This window comes from Rhinoraja longicauda, chromosome 14 (assembly GCF_053455715.1).
Source record: "Rhinoraja longicauda isolate Sanriku21f chromosome 14, sRhiLon1.1, whole genome shotgun sequence".
Taxonomy (NCBI): domain Eukaryota; kingdom Metazoa; phylum Chordata; class Chondrichthyes; order Rajiformes; family Arhynchobatidae; genus Rhinoraja; species Rhinoraja longicauda.
In genome coordinates, this window is record NC_135966.1 from 45,720,213 (window position 1) to 45,740,859 (window position 20,647).

Genomic DNA, 20,647 nt, shown 5'->3' on the forward strand with positions numbered 1-20,647 from the left:
GTACAAGCTGAAGAACAATGTGCAACCTATCTGATGTTCATAGTAGTTTGTTGAGGTAAGGTAGTGTTTAAGGTCGCACAGTGTGGTAAAAGATCAAGCTCTGAAAGTTCAAATGGCTGTTCGTGAACCTGGAGACAGCGGTTCCCAAGCTCCTGTTCCTTCTTTCCAATGGTAGCAGTGAGATGAGAGTGTGGCCAGGGCGCTGTGGGTCTTTGATGATAACAGCTCCCTTTGAGGTATCGCTTCCTGTAGATCCCTTTGATAGTGGGGAGGTCAATATCCATGATGAACCAGGCAATGTCCACCACTTTCTGCAGCAAGCTTCATTCTTGAGCATTCGAGTTACTGAACCAGGCCATGAATCACCAATCAGAAATGCAACATTCCCCGTTACTGCTAGCAATCATTGCCCATGATGTTGAAGTGGAAAAAGAACATTTAGGACGATATGAAGAATGACGAGACCGTGCATCAGCAGCGTAAATGTACCAACCACCCACCGACATTTGCCCCAGCCACAGAAGAGTCCACATGGACTTTACTGACCACCATAAAACCAGACTGGATGTAAATCACCAGCTGGCTCCTTGAGGAGGACAACAGTATCCAGCCTAAAGGATATATCTATCAGCGAGCTATTGGCCCTCTCCAAAATAGGGCTGCTAATTGAGAATTAGGATTTTGCAGCAGCATGCTTTTACTACCCAGGTCTCGTCAGATCCAGAGGATCAAACATGCTCACTGAGAGCTTCCAATCGATGACCCTACACAGTGCTAGGTCATACACATTGTAGTCAGGTCATAGAGGTCAAATTATTGACCAATCCAGATTATCATCAAAATCAGGTCAGAGATGACTAAATCATGCCTTATCTGTCAAACACAGGGAATGCTTCAGAATACCCCCAACAATTAGGAACATTCAAACAGTTTTGAAAATAAAATCAACATTAAAAATATTAAACACTATTTGAAGAAAGTAAATCTAGGTATAGGTTTTTATTATTGTCACGTACATCAAGGTACAAAGAAAGGACGGCACAGAAATGCAGATGTGGAGTCTCTGCCTAACAGCTTCAAAGACCCGGGGGCAATCCTTATCTCAGATGCCGTCTGTCTGGAGTTTGCAAGTCCTCCCTATGACTGTGGATTTCCCCCAGGTGCTCCGGTTTCCTCTAACGTTCTAAAGATGCGTGGTTTAGTTGGTTAAAAGGCCATTACAAACTGCATCTCGTGTGTAAGCGAGTGGTAGATTCTAGGGAGAGTTGATGAAATGGAGTATAAAATGGGATTAAAGTATGATTAGTGTAAAAATGGGTGGTTGATGGTGAAGGGTGGTTGGTGCTCAAGGGCAAATGCAAACAGGTGGAACCAGCTTTGATGGGGCACCTTGGTCGGCATGACGAGTTGGGCGAAAGACCAGTTTCCATGCGGTGTGACTTTATAACTGGCAGCAGGAATGCGACCTTAAATTTGGGACTTCTATATTTTGATGCACCTGTGGCCAAGCCTCAAATTTGAAGGCATTTACCAGCAACATTTTAAAATTATGAATCAAATCATTCAGCGCATGAATGTGAACATTCAGCCATTGTGAACATCACCAAACCGTTTTTGGAGAGGTGAAGTGCCCTGTCTGTAGCAAGTGAATTAATTGGCCCATGCAAGTCTACCTCATGAAGGAAACTGAAAGTACTGAGAATTTTCTAATTCTAGAAAACCTGCTGTCCTTACCTGATCTATATAAAATTCGAGACTTACACCAATGTGACCAATTCACAGATCTGCCAAAAGCAATTACAAATGAACCTTTATTGTCTGCAGTGCCAGCAACATACACATCTTGTGAATGATCCAGACACTTACCTGGAAGTTAACTTTGCATCTTCCAATAATTTCTTGAAATCCTCCTTTGATTGCTGCAGCTTGTTTTTCTTTTCTTTTCGCTCTTCTTCAGCTCTAGTTTTCACATACTGATCAAAAACCTGTTGCATCACAGAAGAATGCATTTTAAAACAGAATTTGAAGAAATGCCCATTAAATACTAGTGCCAATCAGGAGATACACCTCTATTCCCTTACTCGTGTTATTGATAGGTAGAGAGTCAGTATCTTCACATTTCATCAAATTTGCTGGCCAATGATGAGCAGATTTTAAGAATAAAATACAACTAAACCTGGATTATGAAACTAGACCACCCTCGTCAGATAATTGTTAAACTCAAGTAATATCTGCAGTTTGAAATTGAGCATTTTAATTTTTAGTAGCTTCAAATACAGCTTGCATTCTAAAGATATCATTGCAGCAGTAAAACAGCTGAAAATACTTCATTGGATGGCAGAGAGGATCAAGGACCACGGATAATGAAGTTCTCTATCTCAAGGTACCAAAGTCAAAAATAGCACCACCAGTTGTTGCCATAAGATAAAACCTACAAGTTGTATTTATGTGATTGCTTAACATAATAAAACATCCTCTGGAAAAATAAAGATAAAGTTGAGTGGCAAAGTTTAGGTACACAATTTAACAGCTGAAGGGGTGACCGATGTAAATGACCATAGTAATTTGATGCAAGCAGACCATCAGCAAGAACTGATGTGGGAGCAGTCATGTTCTTATAAAATAAAGCCTTCAACAAAGACCATAGATGTTCATCTGTTAAGAATTTGAAACCAAGATCCGAAAAGAGAGATTCCTTCATTTCACCCGCGTGGGGAGGAGGGGGAGAGTGAATGAGGAGGCACCATCGGGACTACATTGAGTACTTTCATAACTTTGTCGACACCTTATACATAGCGACTCTATGCACTTTGTGAATTGTATGCAAAACAAAGAATTTCACTGCTCCAAGCACATGTGACAATAAAGTATCATCATCATCAGATCTTTGTTTCCACCTTTCCTTTTATGTATTTTTTTGCCAAATATGGTATATCTGGTTTTTCTGTTTCTTGACTCTACCGCAGTATCTTTCACTTCTCTTCTGCACAAGCACTTCATGACGTTGAACAACTATCAATTGACCTCTTAAATTTCTTTAATTATTATATGTAAAGTTATAAAGTGAACATGGGAAATTTCACTAAAAGTACAACCACATTCCATTGTAATCCTTCCTGCAGTTTCTTTCAATCTCAGGCCTCGATCGAAGACCATCATAAATTCCTGGTAGAGCAGGATCCAACTCTGCAAGTGAGGTATTTAGTTCGGAGGTCCAATGAATGCCACAGAACTTGGTATGAGCGACAGATTCAGTCTTTTGAATTGGGTTACTGACATGATGGGAACAGGCAAGTGCTTTACTTTAACGGTTTTTTAATTTATTTGCAAATGCTTTAATTACAGTCATTTTAGTTTTTATTGACAGTTTTTTTTTAATGAAAGCCTTTTTAAATGACAAACCTTCGAACTGTCACAGATTATCGGGGAGATAGGGATGGAAGTCTGAGGAAATGGTGTCTGACATTTGGATGGTGTTTACCACACCTGCTGCACATCAAATGCAACCCATCAAGGTTTTAGAGAATTACCAATACCTGTCAAATTGAATCACTGCAAAATCTAGCCATGCCTTTTAAGGAAATGGGGCAGAATGCAGGGGAAGAATGTATTTACAAAGACTTCCTACAATTCACTGATATTTTTCTGCTTCAGCATTTTAATAGGAGCTGTGTGCTGATAATTTCCTCTAACCCAACAAAGTAATTTTGTTTACCTGTTTTCTCTCCTTTGGATTGAGGAGGAGATATCTCGGATCAAATACAATCTTGTGAAGTTCCTTCTCCCATGTAGAAAATGCTGAGACCTAAAAAGAGAGAAATCAAATAACAACTAAGCTGAATCCATCCAAATCCACTGAAGTGCTGGAGATTAGCAAAGTCACCATTTATGAACAAGACCTCAATGCTAATAAAAGTGTGAACTTTCTACTGCCACACAAATACATTACTAACCATGACATTGTCATGCTCCACTGAAAGTCCAAGTGGAGCAAGTAACAAAGCACATACCAAACACCATTCTCCAACTTTAATTTTGTTTTACATTAATTGATTTTACTCAATATAGCAACTGGGAGTCTTTTATTACGCATGGTATTGTCAGAGTGAATTTTCAAAAAGGAAACAGCGATGGCTTCTGGTCTCTTTCCCTGTACCACTGCTGAAAATTATGGTCAAGTCAACTCAGGTCCAGTGTCAAGAGTGTCAACGATGATCTCTATGGTCAAATAACCTACCAATGCTCACCTTCAAGGCTTAGATAAATGAAACACCAGAGTATTGCTTGTGCCTGTGCAATAATATTCCACAAAAGTCAGGGAAAACGAACAAGGGGTGAATATTGGCTTTGTTTCCTTTTCCTTCTGGTGATCAAACAAGCAAATCTATATGAAGATCCATCCCTACCATTCCACATGAAATTACTGCATAACACATCTCTATTCAAAATGACAAAAAACAGTGGGATGCTGACAATTCTTCCACTAATTAGCCTTCAATACCACTAAACAATTAAGATATCTGACAACTAGATTCTCATTAAAAGATCCACCACCGGGTGACATTTAAAATGACTGCAGCAGGAGTTCCTACAAAACCAAAGCCTTGAACTTTTTTTCCTTTGATTGCAACAACTATTAATTTAGATTCCATGTCATAATAAAATCAAGTTTTTTTTTCAGACGCAGAAGTATCTGAAGTTCAAGTTTTACTGTGGAACACATTAAATGGAAAATGTTAGAAAAAAATGATATTGGACAGGAATTAACTTGAAAATGTGGCATTAGGCAAAAGTAGCAATGTGGCATGTATAACTTCTGAAAAGGGATTATTAGACTTATGTTGTAACTTTATAAAGTAAAATCTTGTTTGGTTAAAAGTTATTTTAAGAGTATGCATGTATGCATGACAGCTGAGCAGGATAACTGGGAGAGAAGACGAGGCTAAACTTTAAAATACTGAGAGACTTGAAATACAGACTACTTCTGTACTGTTAGTTAACCTCAGATGATAAGGAAGCCTTTATACTGATTACTGGCACAACTGCAGTAAATGCTTGTCCTCACAGACTAAAAGGCACAAAATGTCATTAAGACAAAAGCATCGGTCAGATTATTTTCCTCGTACTAAATTGATTAGTGGATGAAATTTTAATTAAGAAAGTTGAAATGTTAACTCGAGTCTAATCTCTCTTTTCAATCCTATTGGGAGGGGACAAGCCATGGTCTGGCTAGGATACAACTTTGAGACTTAATCCCAATTAACGTTGTTGCCAAATAATGCTTTATTTAATTGTTTATAATTATTGTTTTAATAATAGCATGCATTATCTTTCCTGACACCAACAGACTTTGTTGTTAAAAACACTAGCAAGGTCATTAGATTTACGGAAGGTAAAACAAAAATTATTAAGCATGATTATGACTCCGCCTGTATACCTTGGTAGGTCAACCTTCCAGTATTCAGATTTATGTTTGATCACATGGAATACCATTGTACTGATCCCCGATTCAGTCACATGCCGGTTGCAATCTCAGATGGGGATAATACTTGAAGTATAAGAAGATAACTGCAGATGCTGGTACAAATCGAAGGTATTTATTCACAAAATGCTGGAGTAACTCAGCAGGTCAGGCAGCATCTCGGGAGAGAAGGAATGGGTGACGTTTCGGGTCGAGACCCTTCTTCAGACTGAAGTGTTAAATTGGCTTAAACCAAAGGCTAAATAATGGTTACATGAAGAGCACTTAGCTGCACCATTGTTAGGCAATGTTCCTACAGTTAAGCAACCATGCTAGACCAGAGGATTAAATTGCAGAGTTCTAAACAATGAAGTCTCCAGTCGCTCATATTAATCAACTTTTCTAAAAGGTATTCCCATTGATGATTGTATTCATGTGGGTGGGGGAGGAGGAAAGAAAGCAGCAGGGTGGGTAATTTATTTAAATTACCCTCCCAGGATCAACATATTTTTTCAAATGGCATACACTCTCTGTAGAGCAGGAAATGAGCTCATCTCATTAGGCAAATCACATGCTGAGTATGGGCATGTAAACATCACCACGGCATCTGAAGAAGGGTATCAACCCAAAACGTCACCCATTCCTTCTCTCCAGAGATGCTGCATGTCCCGCTGAGTTTCTCCAGCTGTTTGTGTCTATCTTCGGTTTAAACCAGCATCTGCAGTTCCTTCTTACACACCATGGCATTACAGACCTGTTTAGTCTCACTTCTACAAATGCAAAGACCAATGGCATTTCATCCTTATTTTGATTTGAAGCTGATTATCTACTACTATCTCCTTCAAACCTATGGATTTCCTTGATCTGTGAGAATGGGTGGGAGACACACTGTTGTTCAATCCAATGCTCATTAGCAAAACAAGGTCTACATGATGCCAAATGCGTCCTCTATTCACCAAGATTATAAATAGACACACCTATAAAGTCTTTAATATACGTAAAATCTCAAGGTGCAAGGCTAGAAAAAAGGGAGAGCATTAAAATGTCTCTGCGGAAGGAGATTCCACGTGGAGCCAAAAGATTTAACCCTTTGTGGAACGTGAAACACGGTCATTGTTTTGTTCTACTCGGGCCCTCTTTCTCACCCGTTTCCCCCCCCCATTACTTCAATGGCCATATCTGCACTGCTTCCTGGTCTCACTTCGAACGTGCAAGTTTCATCAGCTTTGATGTCAACTTCCACTGTGCTCTCACTTTCACAAGGGGCAATTCCTCTTTTTCTCACCCTTTCTACCCAGTTCACAGACAATGTTAGTAACCAATCACCTGGTTAACAAAGGTTCTAACTGTACTCCCAAACCATGGAAAATGTTCCCATTGTCCTCACTTTCCAACCCATTCAGCCTCCACATTCAATTGTCCATGGTCCACAATTTACTGCTGTAGTTAATGTGATTCCACAACAAACATCATCACTACCCTCCCCCAGGAGTCTAAACCTTGATAGTATTCTAAAGGAACTGCTATCTCCGTAACACTGATTCACTTACCCATCTTTACTGCATCCATTCCCCTTCTCTTGATCCCTTCCAATGTAACTACAGGACTTGCAATACCGGCCCTTTTAACTCTTCACTTCTCACCACCCGTCAACTCAAGCACTCTTTTGAAATAGCGAAATAGAAATTCATTTGCAGCTCTTGCAATTTAGACAAATGCTGTAGGTGCTTCTGATCTGATCTCCTCTAACCAAATGCAAATTGGGTGGAACATCTACATTCCATCAGCAAGGGTATCCTGAACTTTCCAATGTCAATTTGAATTCTCTATCCCACTCTGACTATCATTTTTGGCCCCAAACCTTCCCTATGAAGTTTATAAAAGTCTTTGCCTTCAAACCATTCCCCTTTCTGATGCCACTTTCCAGGACATGCAATACCCACCATTTTAACTCTTCACTTGTCACCATTCCTTTTCTCTTCCCACAGATGCAACCTGACCTGCTAAGTATCTCCAGTATTCTGTTTTGAACTTCAGCAGCATTTCATCTTCCAACTAAACACATTACAGACCTCGGGTCTACATGACGAATTCAAGAAATATAGACAACCAGGCTTTCCAGCTACTGAGAGAACTGAATACTTCTGATGACAACTCATGGACTTGAAAAGTTAACTTTGTCTCTTGGAGATGCTTCCAACATTCTCTGCTGTTACTTCAGTGGAGGCCAATTCTCTGAATGCATTCAAGAGAGAGCTAGATAGAGCTCTTAAAGATAGAGGAGTCAGGGGGTATGGGGAGAAGGCAGGAATGGGGTACTGATTGAGAATGATCAGCCATGATCACATTGAATGGCAGTGCTGGCTCGAAGGGCCGAATGGTCTCCTCCTGCACCTATTGTCTATTGTCTATTTCTGCCATCAACTAAGTTTCACTTCTCCAGTTTATATCTCAGTTCCAGCACTGTTCATTTTTATTTTCCTCTTTTTATTTATCTCCAACTTTTGTTTTCCTCAGGGAGATTAAAATGCCTCTAACTAGCACGAACATTTATAACATTTAGTTTCCCTTGGTCACCACTCCATCTCTATTATTTTCAATATTCTCTTTAATCCTGATGTAACTAGGAAAATTGACAGGGGAGTCAGTGGATGTGGTGTACCTCGACTTTCAGAAAGCCTTCGACAAGGTCCCACATAGGAGATTAGTGGGCAAAATTAGGGCACATGGTATTGGGGGTAGGGTACTGACATGGATAGCAAATTGGTTGACAGACAGAAAGCAAAGAGTGGGGATAAATGGGTCCCTTTCGGAATGGCAGGCAGTGACCAGTGGGGTACCGCAAGGTTCGGTGCTGGGACCCCAGCTATTTACGATATACATTAATGACTTAGACGAAGGGATTAAAAGTACCATTAGCAAATTTGCAGATGATACTAAGCTGGGGGGGGTAGTGTGAATTGTGAGGAAGATGCAATAAGGCTGCAGGGTGACTTGGACAGGTTGTGTGAGTGGGCGGATACATGGCAGATGCAGTTTAATGTAGATAAGTGTGAGGTTATTCACTTTGGAAGTAAGAATAGAAAGGCAGATTATTATCTGAATGGTGTCAAGTTAGGAGGAGGGGGAGTTCAACGAGATCTGGGTGTCCTAGTGCATCAGTCAATGAAAGGAAGCATGCAGGTACAGCAGGCAGTGAAGAAAGCCAATGGAATGTTGGCCTTCGTAACAAGAGGAGTTGAGTACAGGAGCAAAGAGGTCCTTCTACAGTTGTACCGGGCCCTGGTGAGACCGCACCTGGAGTACTGTGTGCAGTTTTGGTCTCCAAATTTGAGGAAGGATATTCTTGCTATGGAGGGCGTGCAGCGTAGGTTCACTAGGTTAATTCCCGGAATGGCGGGACTGTCGTATGTTGAAAGGCTGGAGCGATTGGGCTTGTATACACTGGAATTTAGAAGGATGAGGGGGGATCTTATTGAAACATATAAGATAATTAGGGGATTGGACACATTAGAGGCAGGAAACATGTTCCCAATGTTGGGGGAGTCCAGAACAAGGGGCCACAGTTTAAGAATAAGGGGTAGGCCATTTAGAACGGAGATGAGGAAGAACTTTTTCAGTCAGAGAGTGGTGAAGGTGTGGAATTCTCTGCCTCAGAAGGCAGTGGAGGCCAGTTCGTTGGATGCTTTCAAGAGAGAGCTGGATAGAGCTCTTAAGGATAGCGGAGTGAGGGGGTATGGGGAGAAGGCAGGAACGGGGTACTGATTGAGAGTGATCAGCCATGATCGCATTGAATGGCGGTGCTGGCTCGAAGGGCTGAATGGCCTACTCCTGCACCTATTGTCTATTGTCTATTGTCTATCCTCATCTTTCTCTGAAAGGTAAAACACGTTTGCTTTCTACGGTTTCCTTGCTCAGATTACAACAGGGTTCCATCTCGGAGAACCGTTTGTAACCCAACAGTTCACAAGTCGGAAATGGCTGCCTGGCAATTTAATTAAATAAAAACAAGACGTCAATTCAGGACAATGTACACTTAAATCAGGCTGTGCAACTCAACTAATGGGATATTACCTCAAATGGAGCTCCCATACAACATAAGATGCCTGCAGCCCCTCAGCATCTAGCAAATGCATGCCACCAGTCCCCCAAATGATCATATGTACTGGCTTTACATAAATCCGGCGTTGTATCCTAGCGTGGACCTGTACTGATGAAAGGTCAATGAGCTAAAGTAATAACATTTTTTATGTCTACAAGTTGCTGTCTGATCTGCTGGGCATTTTCTGATTTTATTTCAGATTTCCAGAATCTAGTATGCAGTTTATTGGTTTTATATTTATCAGATCAAGTAAAATCAAAACTAGTATCAAGTGATGTGGTGCAACTGCGAATGGATCATTACAAAAATGTTCTCAACCCAACGTGCCAAAAAAAGCACAAGCGTCAATGACATTCAAATAATGGTCGGCAAATGTGAGAAGACTGCTCCCAACAGCAGCTGCATGTTCTTCTAAAATGGACCACATTGAGATACACAAGCAGTGGCTTTGAAAAGACATTAAACAATTTTTAATCCAATTGTCGAGCACCTTGCCTGCAAGATTTAGGTTTAGCTAGGCTTTGATACCCATCCACCTTATGTCATTCCAGCACAAGAACTAAATGACTGTCAGAATTGTTTCAATAGCCACACAATACCTTCAAACTCTGTTTCCACCATTTGGATGCTTGCAATGTTCTAGCTCTAATTTGCATGGCAGTGCATATACTGCAGGATTACATCCTGACCTGTTTGGAACTGGAAAGCGACCTTGGATAAAAATTCTGGGTGATTCCTAAGGAATGCCTTGTAAGAAAACCAAATCAAACAGTTAATTTGCAATCGGAGCTGACACCTCATCAGCACCAAGGAGAAAGGCATTTTTTGTGCAGGAGTAAACTCAATCATAAAATCATAGATAGCAATTAATGTGGATAAATATAAAATGGTTTGAAGGTTCAAAAATTCACATATCATGAACAATTTGTATAAAATGGTATACAGTTATTCTTAACTAAAAAAAAAGAGCAGAAAAGATTCAAACAACCAGAGTGTTTAATAAATACATTTGGAATAAACTGCTGGTACTAGTATTATGCAAAAAGACAGCAGCCTGAAGATTCCCCTCCTGAAACGTTGTCCATTTCCTTCCACACATGCTGCCTGGCCCACCGAGTTCCTCCAGCAATTTGTTTTTTTGCTTAAGATTCCAGAAACAGAATATCATGTGTCTTTGTCTTCACAAAACTACTTCATTTGCCGAAATAAAACATTTTTGAGGAAGGAAATCCTGCATCTTTACATGATCTGAACTAAATATAACTGCAAATCAAGAGGTTGAATAGTAAATGTCCTCTGAAAAAGCCGAGCTGAGCTCGACACTCGGGTACAAAACATCAGCATTCCTTCCAATATCCACGTTCCATAAATGAATGTATCAAAACAAAAATGTTCAACGAGACTTATTTTGGAGTATGCGAGATTTCACGACTGGCAGAATGGGTCATTGGGAGGGAAATGTCTAACTTTACAACATGAGTATTTTGGGATAATTTTGACACCAGATTTTGGGCAAAAATACTTAAAATTCCCAAGACATTATTGTACCACAAAAATAGGCTCATGAAACAATCAGCCCAAATGTCACTTGGCATTTGATAAATAATCAACATCAAACACGGAAGAAAAACAAATTTCACCACTAATTAAAAGACAAATCTAATCAGCAATCACGGCAACACAAAGGCACGTTAATCTAAAGTTAAAAATTCTTTAGTTGCACAAAAATAGAGAATCCACATTGGTGCTTACCCCTCTCTCAAGCAGCATATCCCTGAACTGTTTCATGCGAGACTCCAGTGGAACTATTGCCCTCTCCCGGGCTGCCTTGATCTCAGCTTCCATTGCTGCCTCCTTCTCAGACTCTGGATCTTTGAGATCATCCTTCCTGTATTTAAACAAAAATATCCCCACTTTAACACTTAATAAAACAGAACATTTTTTGTACGTGATAAAATAGTGCTCATTTTGATGAGGTGCTGGAGAAGAGATTGATGTTAATATATCTACACTCTAGCTTGAATCAGTGATATGAAGAAGCAATGGGCTGGTTTTGCAAAATTTCCCTGGCTGAGGAATCCAGATCAAGGGGCGGGGGTTAAAGTCTCAAAAGGAAGATAAGCCACTTAGGACTGAAATGACCTGAGATTTGATTACTTGGCAGTGGTGAGTCTTTGGCATTCTATTTCAGAGGGCTGTGAAAGATTAATTATCAATTTTCACTCAAAACAAAGATAGGTGAGGATATAAGAGGAATCAATGGCTTATTGATCAAAATGGCCTACCCCTGCTCCAATTTATATGCATATGAATAGATGTTTAAAATTATATGCAGACACATTGAAACAATAACCAAAATAAACTGTGCTCTAAAAATAAATTGAGTAACAGCTGATTTCACAACTTCACCTTTTAGAACTTCACAAAGAGTGCAACGTGTTTTTCAAGCTTTACTTACTTTCGCTTCTTAGCTTTAATTGGTTCATCATCATATTCATCCTCCAGGGGTTCTGATTCATCTCTCACTATATAAAAAGGCAATGTTTCAGCTTGAACAAAATTCATTTTTTTCATTTATACAACTCAATTTTATTTGTTCAACGGTTAATTTCAAATATTTTCTTGGGCAAATTGATTCATTTTAAACTTGAAGTAAATTCAACACCATTAAATTCACATGTCTTCAGACACAGATGCATGAACTTGCATGTTAAAAGCAAAAATAAAACAACCACCAATGGGAGACCTAGAAAAGAATCAACTTACCACTGTTGTGAAAAATGCTGCTTTATTTAAATATTTAAACTTTTAAAATAATCAATTCAAATCAACACTTGGACCAATCATGCAAGGCTGTTTTCTTTTTAGAATGATCCCCAGTGACCCATCAGCAAAATCCAGTTCACCAAATTCACACATGCAAAAATCACATACTTGAGAGAGCACATTCACTCCAATACATCTTCAAGCACACTGCAGCTTTGGGGAACACTCATCCACTGTTCGTCCAAGCATCAAAGATTGGAAATAACAACTGTTTTATCATCAGATATAATGCTGCAGTTATGCTTACAATAATAACTAGGATTTCTCACCAAGTTTCTTCTCACTGTCAAAAGACTTTTTGTGAGGAGGTTCCTGGATAATTTTGTCAACGTCTGCTCTTCCCACCAGTTCATCTGGCCTATCCCACATTGACAGACGGGTTGTTGGGTTGTAATAAAATACACGCTCATCGCCAGTCCATACAACACACCTAAAATAAAAATCAAATGTTTCATTGAGTATTACTTTTGTCTGCCTTTGGGTGGATCAACTCTTTTTTTTAAACTGACAAACAAAGACAAAGATGAAGATCAAAATGCCAAGAAATCAAAAGCCAAGAAAGTGAAGTAATTCAAGGAACCACGAGCAGACAAAAATATTGTGGTTTATAAACAAGACAATTATATGCTGGACAAATGACTTGGGTAAATAGTTCCAAAGTTTTGAAGTCCTTGAAAACAAAATTGGAATCCAAGACATAGCAAAACCTACAGCAATACAGTTAAGCAGCAAAGAATGGTCTCGGTCAATTGGTGAATCTAAGGTTGAGGATTCGGAGTGACATGAATAAACTGAAGCAAGACAAGGTACAATGCAGTAGGGAAAAACCAAAACCTGAAGGTGAGAAAAGGACATCACTTCAGCAAGGCCAAGTTCAAAGTACCTCCTTGAAGTGGATTTAGGGCAGGTTGAACTAAAATCCTTAATCTTCGGTAATGCCAACCAACCCACTTGGAGCAGAACCAATAAGGATGAAACACGACCCGATTTAATAGGTAAGAGAGAGAATCTAGGTTAATCACTTCTTTCCCATGCTATTGTGAGTAGAACTGCACAGAATATCCCATGTGTGGTCTCACCAATATCCGATACAGATGTAACATGACATCCCAACTTTTGTGCTTGTGCCCCATCTGATGAAGGTAAGCATGCCATTTTGTTTTTTTTCATTACTTAGTGTCTCAGGAATTAGCTGTGGGTTCTTTATTGTTTGTCATATTATAACAATTTGGACGAGAAGGTACTTATGCACCTGTACCCTGGGATAACTCTGTTGTACAATTCCCAGGGCCCCGTCGATTAATGTGCACCTCCAAATTGGCTCGTTCACCCCGGATCCTAACTGATCTAACCGTATGGACCATTCTACCAAGCAGGGTCTTGTCAAATCCCTTGCTAAAGACCATATAGACTACGGACACTGCACTGCTCTCAACTATTCTCTTACTCATCTCTCCAAAAGATTCAATTCCATTTATGATACAGGATTTTCCCATGCACAAGACCATGCTACCTATCCCTAATCAGTCCTTGTCCTTCCAAATGCAAGTCGATCCTGACCCTCAGAATACCCTCCAGTAACTTTCTCACCACTGATGTTAGACTCATCAGTTTGTAGTCTTGTAGCCTGTCCTTGCAGCCCTTCTTAAATAATGGCTGAACATTAGTCATCCCCAAATCTTCTGGTACTTTATCCATTGCCAAGTAAGATAGAAAATTGTCTGCCAGGGTCCCAGCAATTTCATTCCTTGCTTCCCACAACGGCCTCGGTCAGGTCTCAGGGATATAGCCACCTTTGTGTGTCTCACGATCACTAATAACTGCTCTTTCATAATGTTGATACATTTGAGGATATCACTTTCCTGAAGTGCTCCTGTTCTTTTATTTAGCATTTTGAGATTTTTTTGTGTGAATTTAGCATACTTGATCACATACCATTCCATTTCATAAATTACCCGGCACCAGCCAGATGCAACCACCAATCAAAGTTAGTAAAAAACAGCTGCTGTGAAAATGTCTTGCTCTTGATGGTTAACTTTCATGTGCAAATTACCAATCAACAACTCAGTTGCCAAGTTTCAAAACTATGCAATAATAAATTAATTTCAAAATTGATTCATAGGGTCAAGTCATCCCCTGTCCATGAAATAATAAACAGATGGAAAGCAGAGACAGATTCATTTATTTATTTATTTTGTCGCTGGCAAGGACAGCATTTGACCTTGAATCTTGTCTCTGGAACATCAATCAATTCAGAAATTCATTTACCATAATGGATAGTTTTAACTTAATTTGTTGAAAGATTAATAGTTTAATAAACATATCTGCACCACATACCATGGGGTGCCAGGAACAGGGGTGGTAGCCACAGGTTTAGCTTTTTGTGCAGCCTTTTCTTCTTCAGTCAATATCTCCTCCTTTGGCTCCTAAAGAAATTAGAACAACAGACCGCTGAGTTATAAAGATTTATTGATCAATGCTGCAGGACTCGTCTAAGCTCTTTATCTTACTGTGCAGGTCAAGTATGTATCATGGAGTCTTGTTTGCAGGTTGCAACAATAAAATGAGTATACTTACTAACAGATCCCTTGCAAGCTGAAAATATCACCAGCATACTCCAAACCTCAAATTTTCTCAACGTGGTTGAAGCACTGAATGCAATTCCTCCAAATCTCTAGCAGAACATAATTCAGCAAGGACAAAGCTGTGCACTAAAATTTTAAATGCATGTAGGAGTTAAATGGACATTGATGAATGCCATTCTTGAACCATGCCCATACTAAAATATAATAAACAATACAGATCTCCCTCGTAACAAACAATCTATAGGGGGAAACACAATTTGTGACATCACATAATGTAACCGATCAAAGCAATATCTTAAACATGAAAAAAATAGCAATACGACAATGGCTTGCAAATTATGCCTTCTGGAAATTCAGAAATAATTTTTCCTTCAAGGAATTTCTTGGATTTGGGCATCTCCAGCAATTCAGTATTTACAATCCATTCTCAAAAGAGAGAAGTTTGCTTAATGTTAAAAGTCAAATTACAATCTGGCTGCCCCATATTAATTTTTACTAAAAACTGCTATTAATTTCCACATAGCCTAAATAAAACTTCAAATTCCCAGATTATCATTTGTCATATGAGATTGGAACTCTGGATTACAAGTCCACAAGCATAGGAATAATACTATTTTACACATATGGCACAATTAATAAAAATGAAGACAGAACCCATTGTTTGCATAATTTTAATCAAGAGTAGAGCTGCCCAGAATTCAACTCTAATCTGAGCAAGCATATCCCAACCCAAGAAATTGTGTTGCAACTGTCCTCCCATGCCAATGGATGGAGAAATAGAATGTGAACAAGAAGAATTACATTTAAAATAGACAGATCTTGTTTTCTCTTGAATGGAGCCAAGCAGTCTATCTGCACACTTTCCACAAACCTCTTTCTTCTCTTTCGGAGGCTCAACTTTAGCCTCTTCCACCTCCATTTCCATTGGCTCTGTTTCTGCTGGCCCTTTGTTCAGCTCTTTCGGCTTCTCCACTTCTTTCTCCACTACATAGAAAATAATTTAGGCATTCAGCTTTTTGCAGATGACCCTTGATCATGCAACTGTTAGCCATTAAAACATGAAACATGAAACCATGTCCCTTCAAGTACAAAGCTGAGAATGAAAATACATCCGACTCTAGAAAAAACACTGAAGACTACATTCAGTGTGATGGAGAGAGCAACAGCGGAGACACTGCAATAGTTATTTGTATGTTTAATGATCAGCATGTTCCAATAATGACTCCAAAGCCTAGCAGCTGAAGCTAAAGTCAAAATATCAGAATCCAAACTTTGTGTTGCGCTACTCAATTTAAAGGCTTTCATTGAAACAGTAAGTTCTTACTGAGCCAGTTAAGTGTTAACAATAATCCAAGAGTTCAGTTGCCCTAGTGAGGAAAAATAATGACTTAAGTTCTGCAAACTTAGCACGCTGTTAGTCAAGTGTGTACATACAAAAGTGCCAGACACAAACAGAAACAGCCTTGGTTGTGTTTGAATATTCCAGCTCTCACAGAATAAGCCCATGTCATGGACTCAGGCTGGAACTCATGGATCTTAGCAGGAAAATGTTGCCTTCAGGAAAGGAGGAAGTATTCTGTTGACTCTTCCTTTTTCATTTCCATTGGCTCACGTTCTATTGGTTCTCCTGACTCAAAGTGAAAGGCACATCTCTATTTACCTCCGTGAGCGGCAATTTCTTGAGCAGCAATTACAGTACTAATTATTAACTTCCAATTAAAATAATGTTCCAACTGATGCACATCAGTTGCTAATGCACATTGCGACATGCCAATTTTACATTTGGCCATAATAAATTTGGGTGCGGCAATTAACTTCAAGCCAATGCTTGATTATAATGTTAGTAGAAACAGTCATTTATACTCAAGAATAAAATAAATAAAATGAAAGAATGCAGAATATATTATTGTACCTATACAAGTTCATTTTGTAATTTCTACAGATGTATATTTTGGACGTGTACAAATCAACATATCCTGACTCCATCAGCACTGTTGCTTGCCCTATAACAAACTTCATTTCAAGTGCAGCGCTCGAAACTGAATGAGGAACTGAAGCAATTTCTTCCAAAATACAAAGATTTATTGCCATTAAGTAGAACCCTTTTAAAACTGAACTCTGACAACTTAATCTAGCTGATTAAGATAAAGTCAAACTATATTTACTTGTTTCATTTCAAATTTGCTCATTCACATCACTTGTGTACATTATTATTAATTGGCTGGAATTGGTATGGATGTAGGTCAGATTCAGGCATATCTACAATATCCACAGTGAGCAAGTAGCTTGTCAAATCTCATTAACATCTTTAACATAATAACCACCCTGTGTAGATGCCATTGGAAACCAGTAATCACAGAACTCTACTTCAGTTGGGACTCAAGCTTTATAATAGAGAAATGAATTAGCCTTCCTCTTGCAAATTAGTGAATAGTTACCTTTATCTCTGAGTTCATGTGGTTTCTCCCATGTAGATTCTAAGGTTCTGTTGTTATAATAATATATTTTTCCATCACCAGTTTTATATTCTGTCCATTCGGATCCTGGAATACCTAAGGGATGGCCAGATGAAGCTATTGTAACCTGTGGAGGCAACATCGGCACCAGAGGTGGAGCCATTCCTGGCAACATACCTGAAAAGGAGAAGAGCACGTTGAAGTTACACCAGGAAGGCTACAATCTTATTCTGAACAAAATGCAAGATAACAATATTCATTCTTACTAACATGAACAAAACATAGATTGCATCAGAACCTGTTTTGACTATTCTATCTGAAAAAAAATGCATTCTCTCAGTCAAAGAAACAATGTTTCTAGCTTTCAAAATGTATTTTCTGTTTCCATAGTTTTACCTCTTACTAATATTTTTGTCTGTCAGATAGAATTTTGAACCCTTTCTTATTTAATAAGCACACATCAATATAACCATTATCTTCAATGGTTTGAGTGGATTCGTCATTTCTAAGTTGCTGTTCCTACTGACAATACGGCTATAAAAATGATTAGTTCAATATAAAATCTATTTTGGCCAAAGAAAATTTGAGTTAAAACTTCTGTAATAATGAAATTATATATTTGACAAACTTCATATAATTTCCATTGCTACCTTTACTTTCTTTTTTAAAAGTCCATTCATTTTTACATCCCAAGTTGCAGTAATATGCAAAAATGCTAACATCACCTTTAAATTAATTCTGCATCTTACAAGATGAAACATGCAGTGATATAATAAATTACAATTTTTGTATACAACTTGGGAGCAAGCAGTCATACAAATAGAAACAACTTCTTCACAGCAGTTTCCTGCAAATTTTAAACAGGCTTGTGGACCAACCTATACTTAATTAAACATTCATGGAGCACAACTTAAAAAGATTCCATTTGGTTCGAAGGAATACCCACCTACTACCAACAATAAACATAACAAATTCAACAAAATGTATTTTGTATAGAGAGAATTCTAAATGAATGGTTTAAGCAGAATGCACAGAAAAGTCTATTAAAATGAGACCTCTGCCTTCATTTTAATTTGTGGTTTAGTTTAGGGTTTTGTTCAATTCGTCAGAGAAAAGCAGATGAATTTCTGAATTCAAAAGGTATTACATGATGCTTCAAATAATAATTTCACTAGTATTTATTTTCTTTATAGCATTTAAGCTAACTGTTGAAAGAAGGAGATAATTGTGTTTCATTATCTGATATTTATAATTTTCAGTTTTGTCCAGATGACCATTTGGCACATGTGGATTTTCAAATTGAAAATTTTGAAAGTCAGCGGTACATTTGATCCCTGAATGCAATAAGCACATAAGTGCAGAAATTAAGAGAACATTGCACATTCTAAAAGATACATTGATTGCAGAATAATTGAGAAGCTGGATAGGACATAACTACACAAATAAATTCAAATGCATCCCTTTAGGGAACTCAAAGGTCAATTTCAAATCCTACTGAAATCTCTCCCATTTTTTAAAATAATCCCCAAGTTTTTTGAAACCATAGAACTGAAGAAAGGTGACAATAAACATAAAGTACCTCAATGGCCTATGCACAAGGTGTCACTCTTCTACGCAGTGAAAATCAAACATTCTCTCATCTCAGTCTTGCTGCACACCATCTATAACTCTCACTGAAAACACTCTAGACTTTTATGCTCATGAATGATATCCTAACAAACCACATTCTGAATACTCAAGGAACAAGATCTGCTGCTTTGAAGTTCTTTCAAAGCCAGTAAGTACGAAGATGTCCAACACAATATGATAGGCTTGGGGATAGGTGAAACAACTTTCCTATTCCTCAACACTACATTATGAAAACACTTGTGGCATGCAGCACTGTTTCTCCACAGAAGTGTGCTTGGAAACATCCAATAGATGAGCCACAAAGACACCAGGTCTGACAACTCAAATCATTTGTCAAGAGAAATTTACTTGCAGGCGAGGATTTTTACCAACCACAAATGATTAGTACAACAGAATGATTGCTAATCATAAATGCAAGGGACTATATAATGTGATGGTGGAGTAAGAGATGCTTTTAACTTCTAGCACCAAAAGCCTACTCACAATTGGACAACGTTGGAAATAAGTCCCTTATTCCTTGCAACCACAATTATTATAATGGCAGAGTTCTCCTTTCTTTCCAAGTAGAATTATTTTGTAATGTTTAAACTATATTAACAAAACTAATTAAGGAAAAATAGATAGATTTAAAAGAAATTGAAGAACAAAGTTACAAAGACAGGTTTTATGGCAACAATTTAACATGCAACCAAACTATTTACCATATATGAAGAAATGGATTTGTGCACACAAGCACTCGTTAACAGAAGTAGTACAATAAAGTGGATGAAGGGAGGCTTTACTGAAGCAGGAACAAATGAACAAATCAATATAAGCAGAAATATTGGTGTAGTATTAATTTTGCATCACCCCATCCCCACCTTGCACAACCCAAAGCAATACTTTGCAGAGCAGAGCATTGTCCAAGCTGATGCTAATAAAGAGCCCCAGAGTTTATATCACTTTGGGGCTCTTTATTAGCATCAGCTTGGACAATGCTATGCTCTGCAAAGTGTTGCTTTGGGTTGTGCAAGGTGGGGATGGGGTGATGCAAAATTAATTGATTTTATTGATGGAACATTTGTATAATGCTATGTCACTTAAAATAAAGCCTGAGGTTTGAGATGAGTATTTAGTTGGACAGTTAAAATAGTCATAACATTCAAATATCATGCCACTAATAAGACAGAAAGGACTAAGTTAAAGTATTACCATTCTTGCCGGTAGTGACTGTCTTTACATACGGGCAGCTGACTATTTGCATCATTGCTACACCTGTAGGAATGGATAAGCAAGCATGTTGGAGAAAAGATAGGCGTCAGCTGTGCTGTAATGACTTTAAAGCTGCATTATAGTAAAAACATGTTCCAATTCCTCACTAAGGTTACTACTTGGGGAAAAATACAGTACAACATTGCAGAGAAAACATGTGTACATCAAATTATTATTTTAATGCCATTTGTTTGAAGTGTAAATGTAAATTGGCATTCTGATGAATTTAATGGTATTGTGCATCCCCATGATACGTATACACTTATCCTGGGTAAACATTTAAAAGGAAAAAACTTGCGTACATCATGATACTTTATTAAAAAAATAAATACCATGT

At 38.4% G+C, this 20,647-nt stretch overlaps 1 protein-coding gene across 4 annotated transcripts in view; it reads right to left on the reverse strand.

Moving 5' to 3' along the window:
* Nucleotides 1-20,647, reverse strand: part of LOC144600246 (transcription elongation regulator 1-like) — an 80,686-nt gene that overhangs the window by 17,540 nt on the left and 42,499 nt on the right. For 3 of the 4 annotated variants that reach the window (XM_078411804.1, XM_078411803.1, XM_078411802.1), the window contains 9 exons: nucleotides 20,251-20,313; nucleotides 17,413-17,607; nucleotides 15,846-15,958; nucleotides 14,727-14,815; nucleotides 12,659-12,819; nucleotides 12,022-12,088; nucleotides 11,316-11,451; nucleotides 3,716-3,805; nucleotides 1,867-1,985 (listed from right to left, as the gene is read on the reverse strand). In XM_078411804.1, the coding sequence (XP_078267930.1) occupies nucleotides 1,867-1,985; nucleotides 3,716-3,805; nucleotides 11,316-11,451; nucleotides 12,022-12,088; nucleotides 12,659-12,819; nucleotides 14,727-14,815; nucleotides 15,846-15,958; nucleotides 17,413-17,607; nucleotides 20,251-20,313 (1,033 nt within the window). The remainder of the gene's footprint in view (nucleotides 1-1,866; nucleotides 1,986-3,715; nucleotides 3,806-11,315; nucleotides 11,452-12,021; nucleotides 12,089-12,658; nucleotides 12,820-14,726; nucleotides 14,816-15,845; nucleotides 15,959-17,412; nucleotides 17,608-20,250; nucleotides 20,314-20,647) is intronic. The other variant, XM_078411805.1, reaches the window with a different exon arrangement.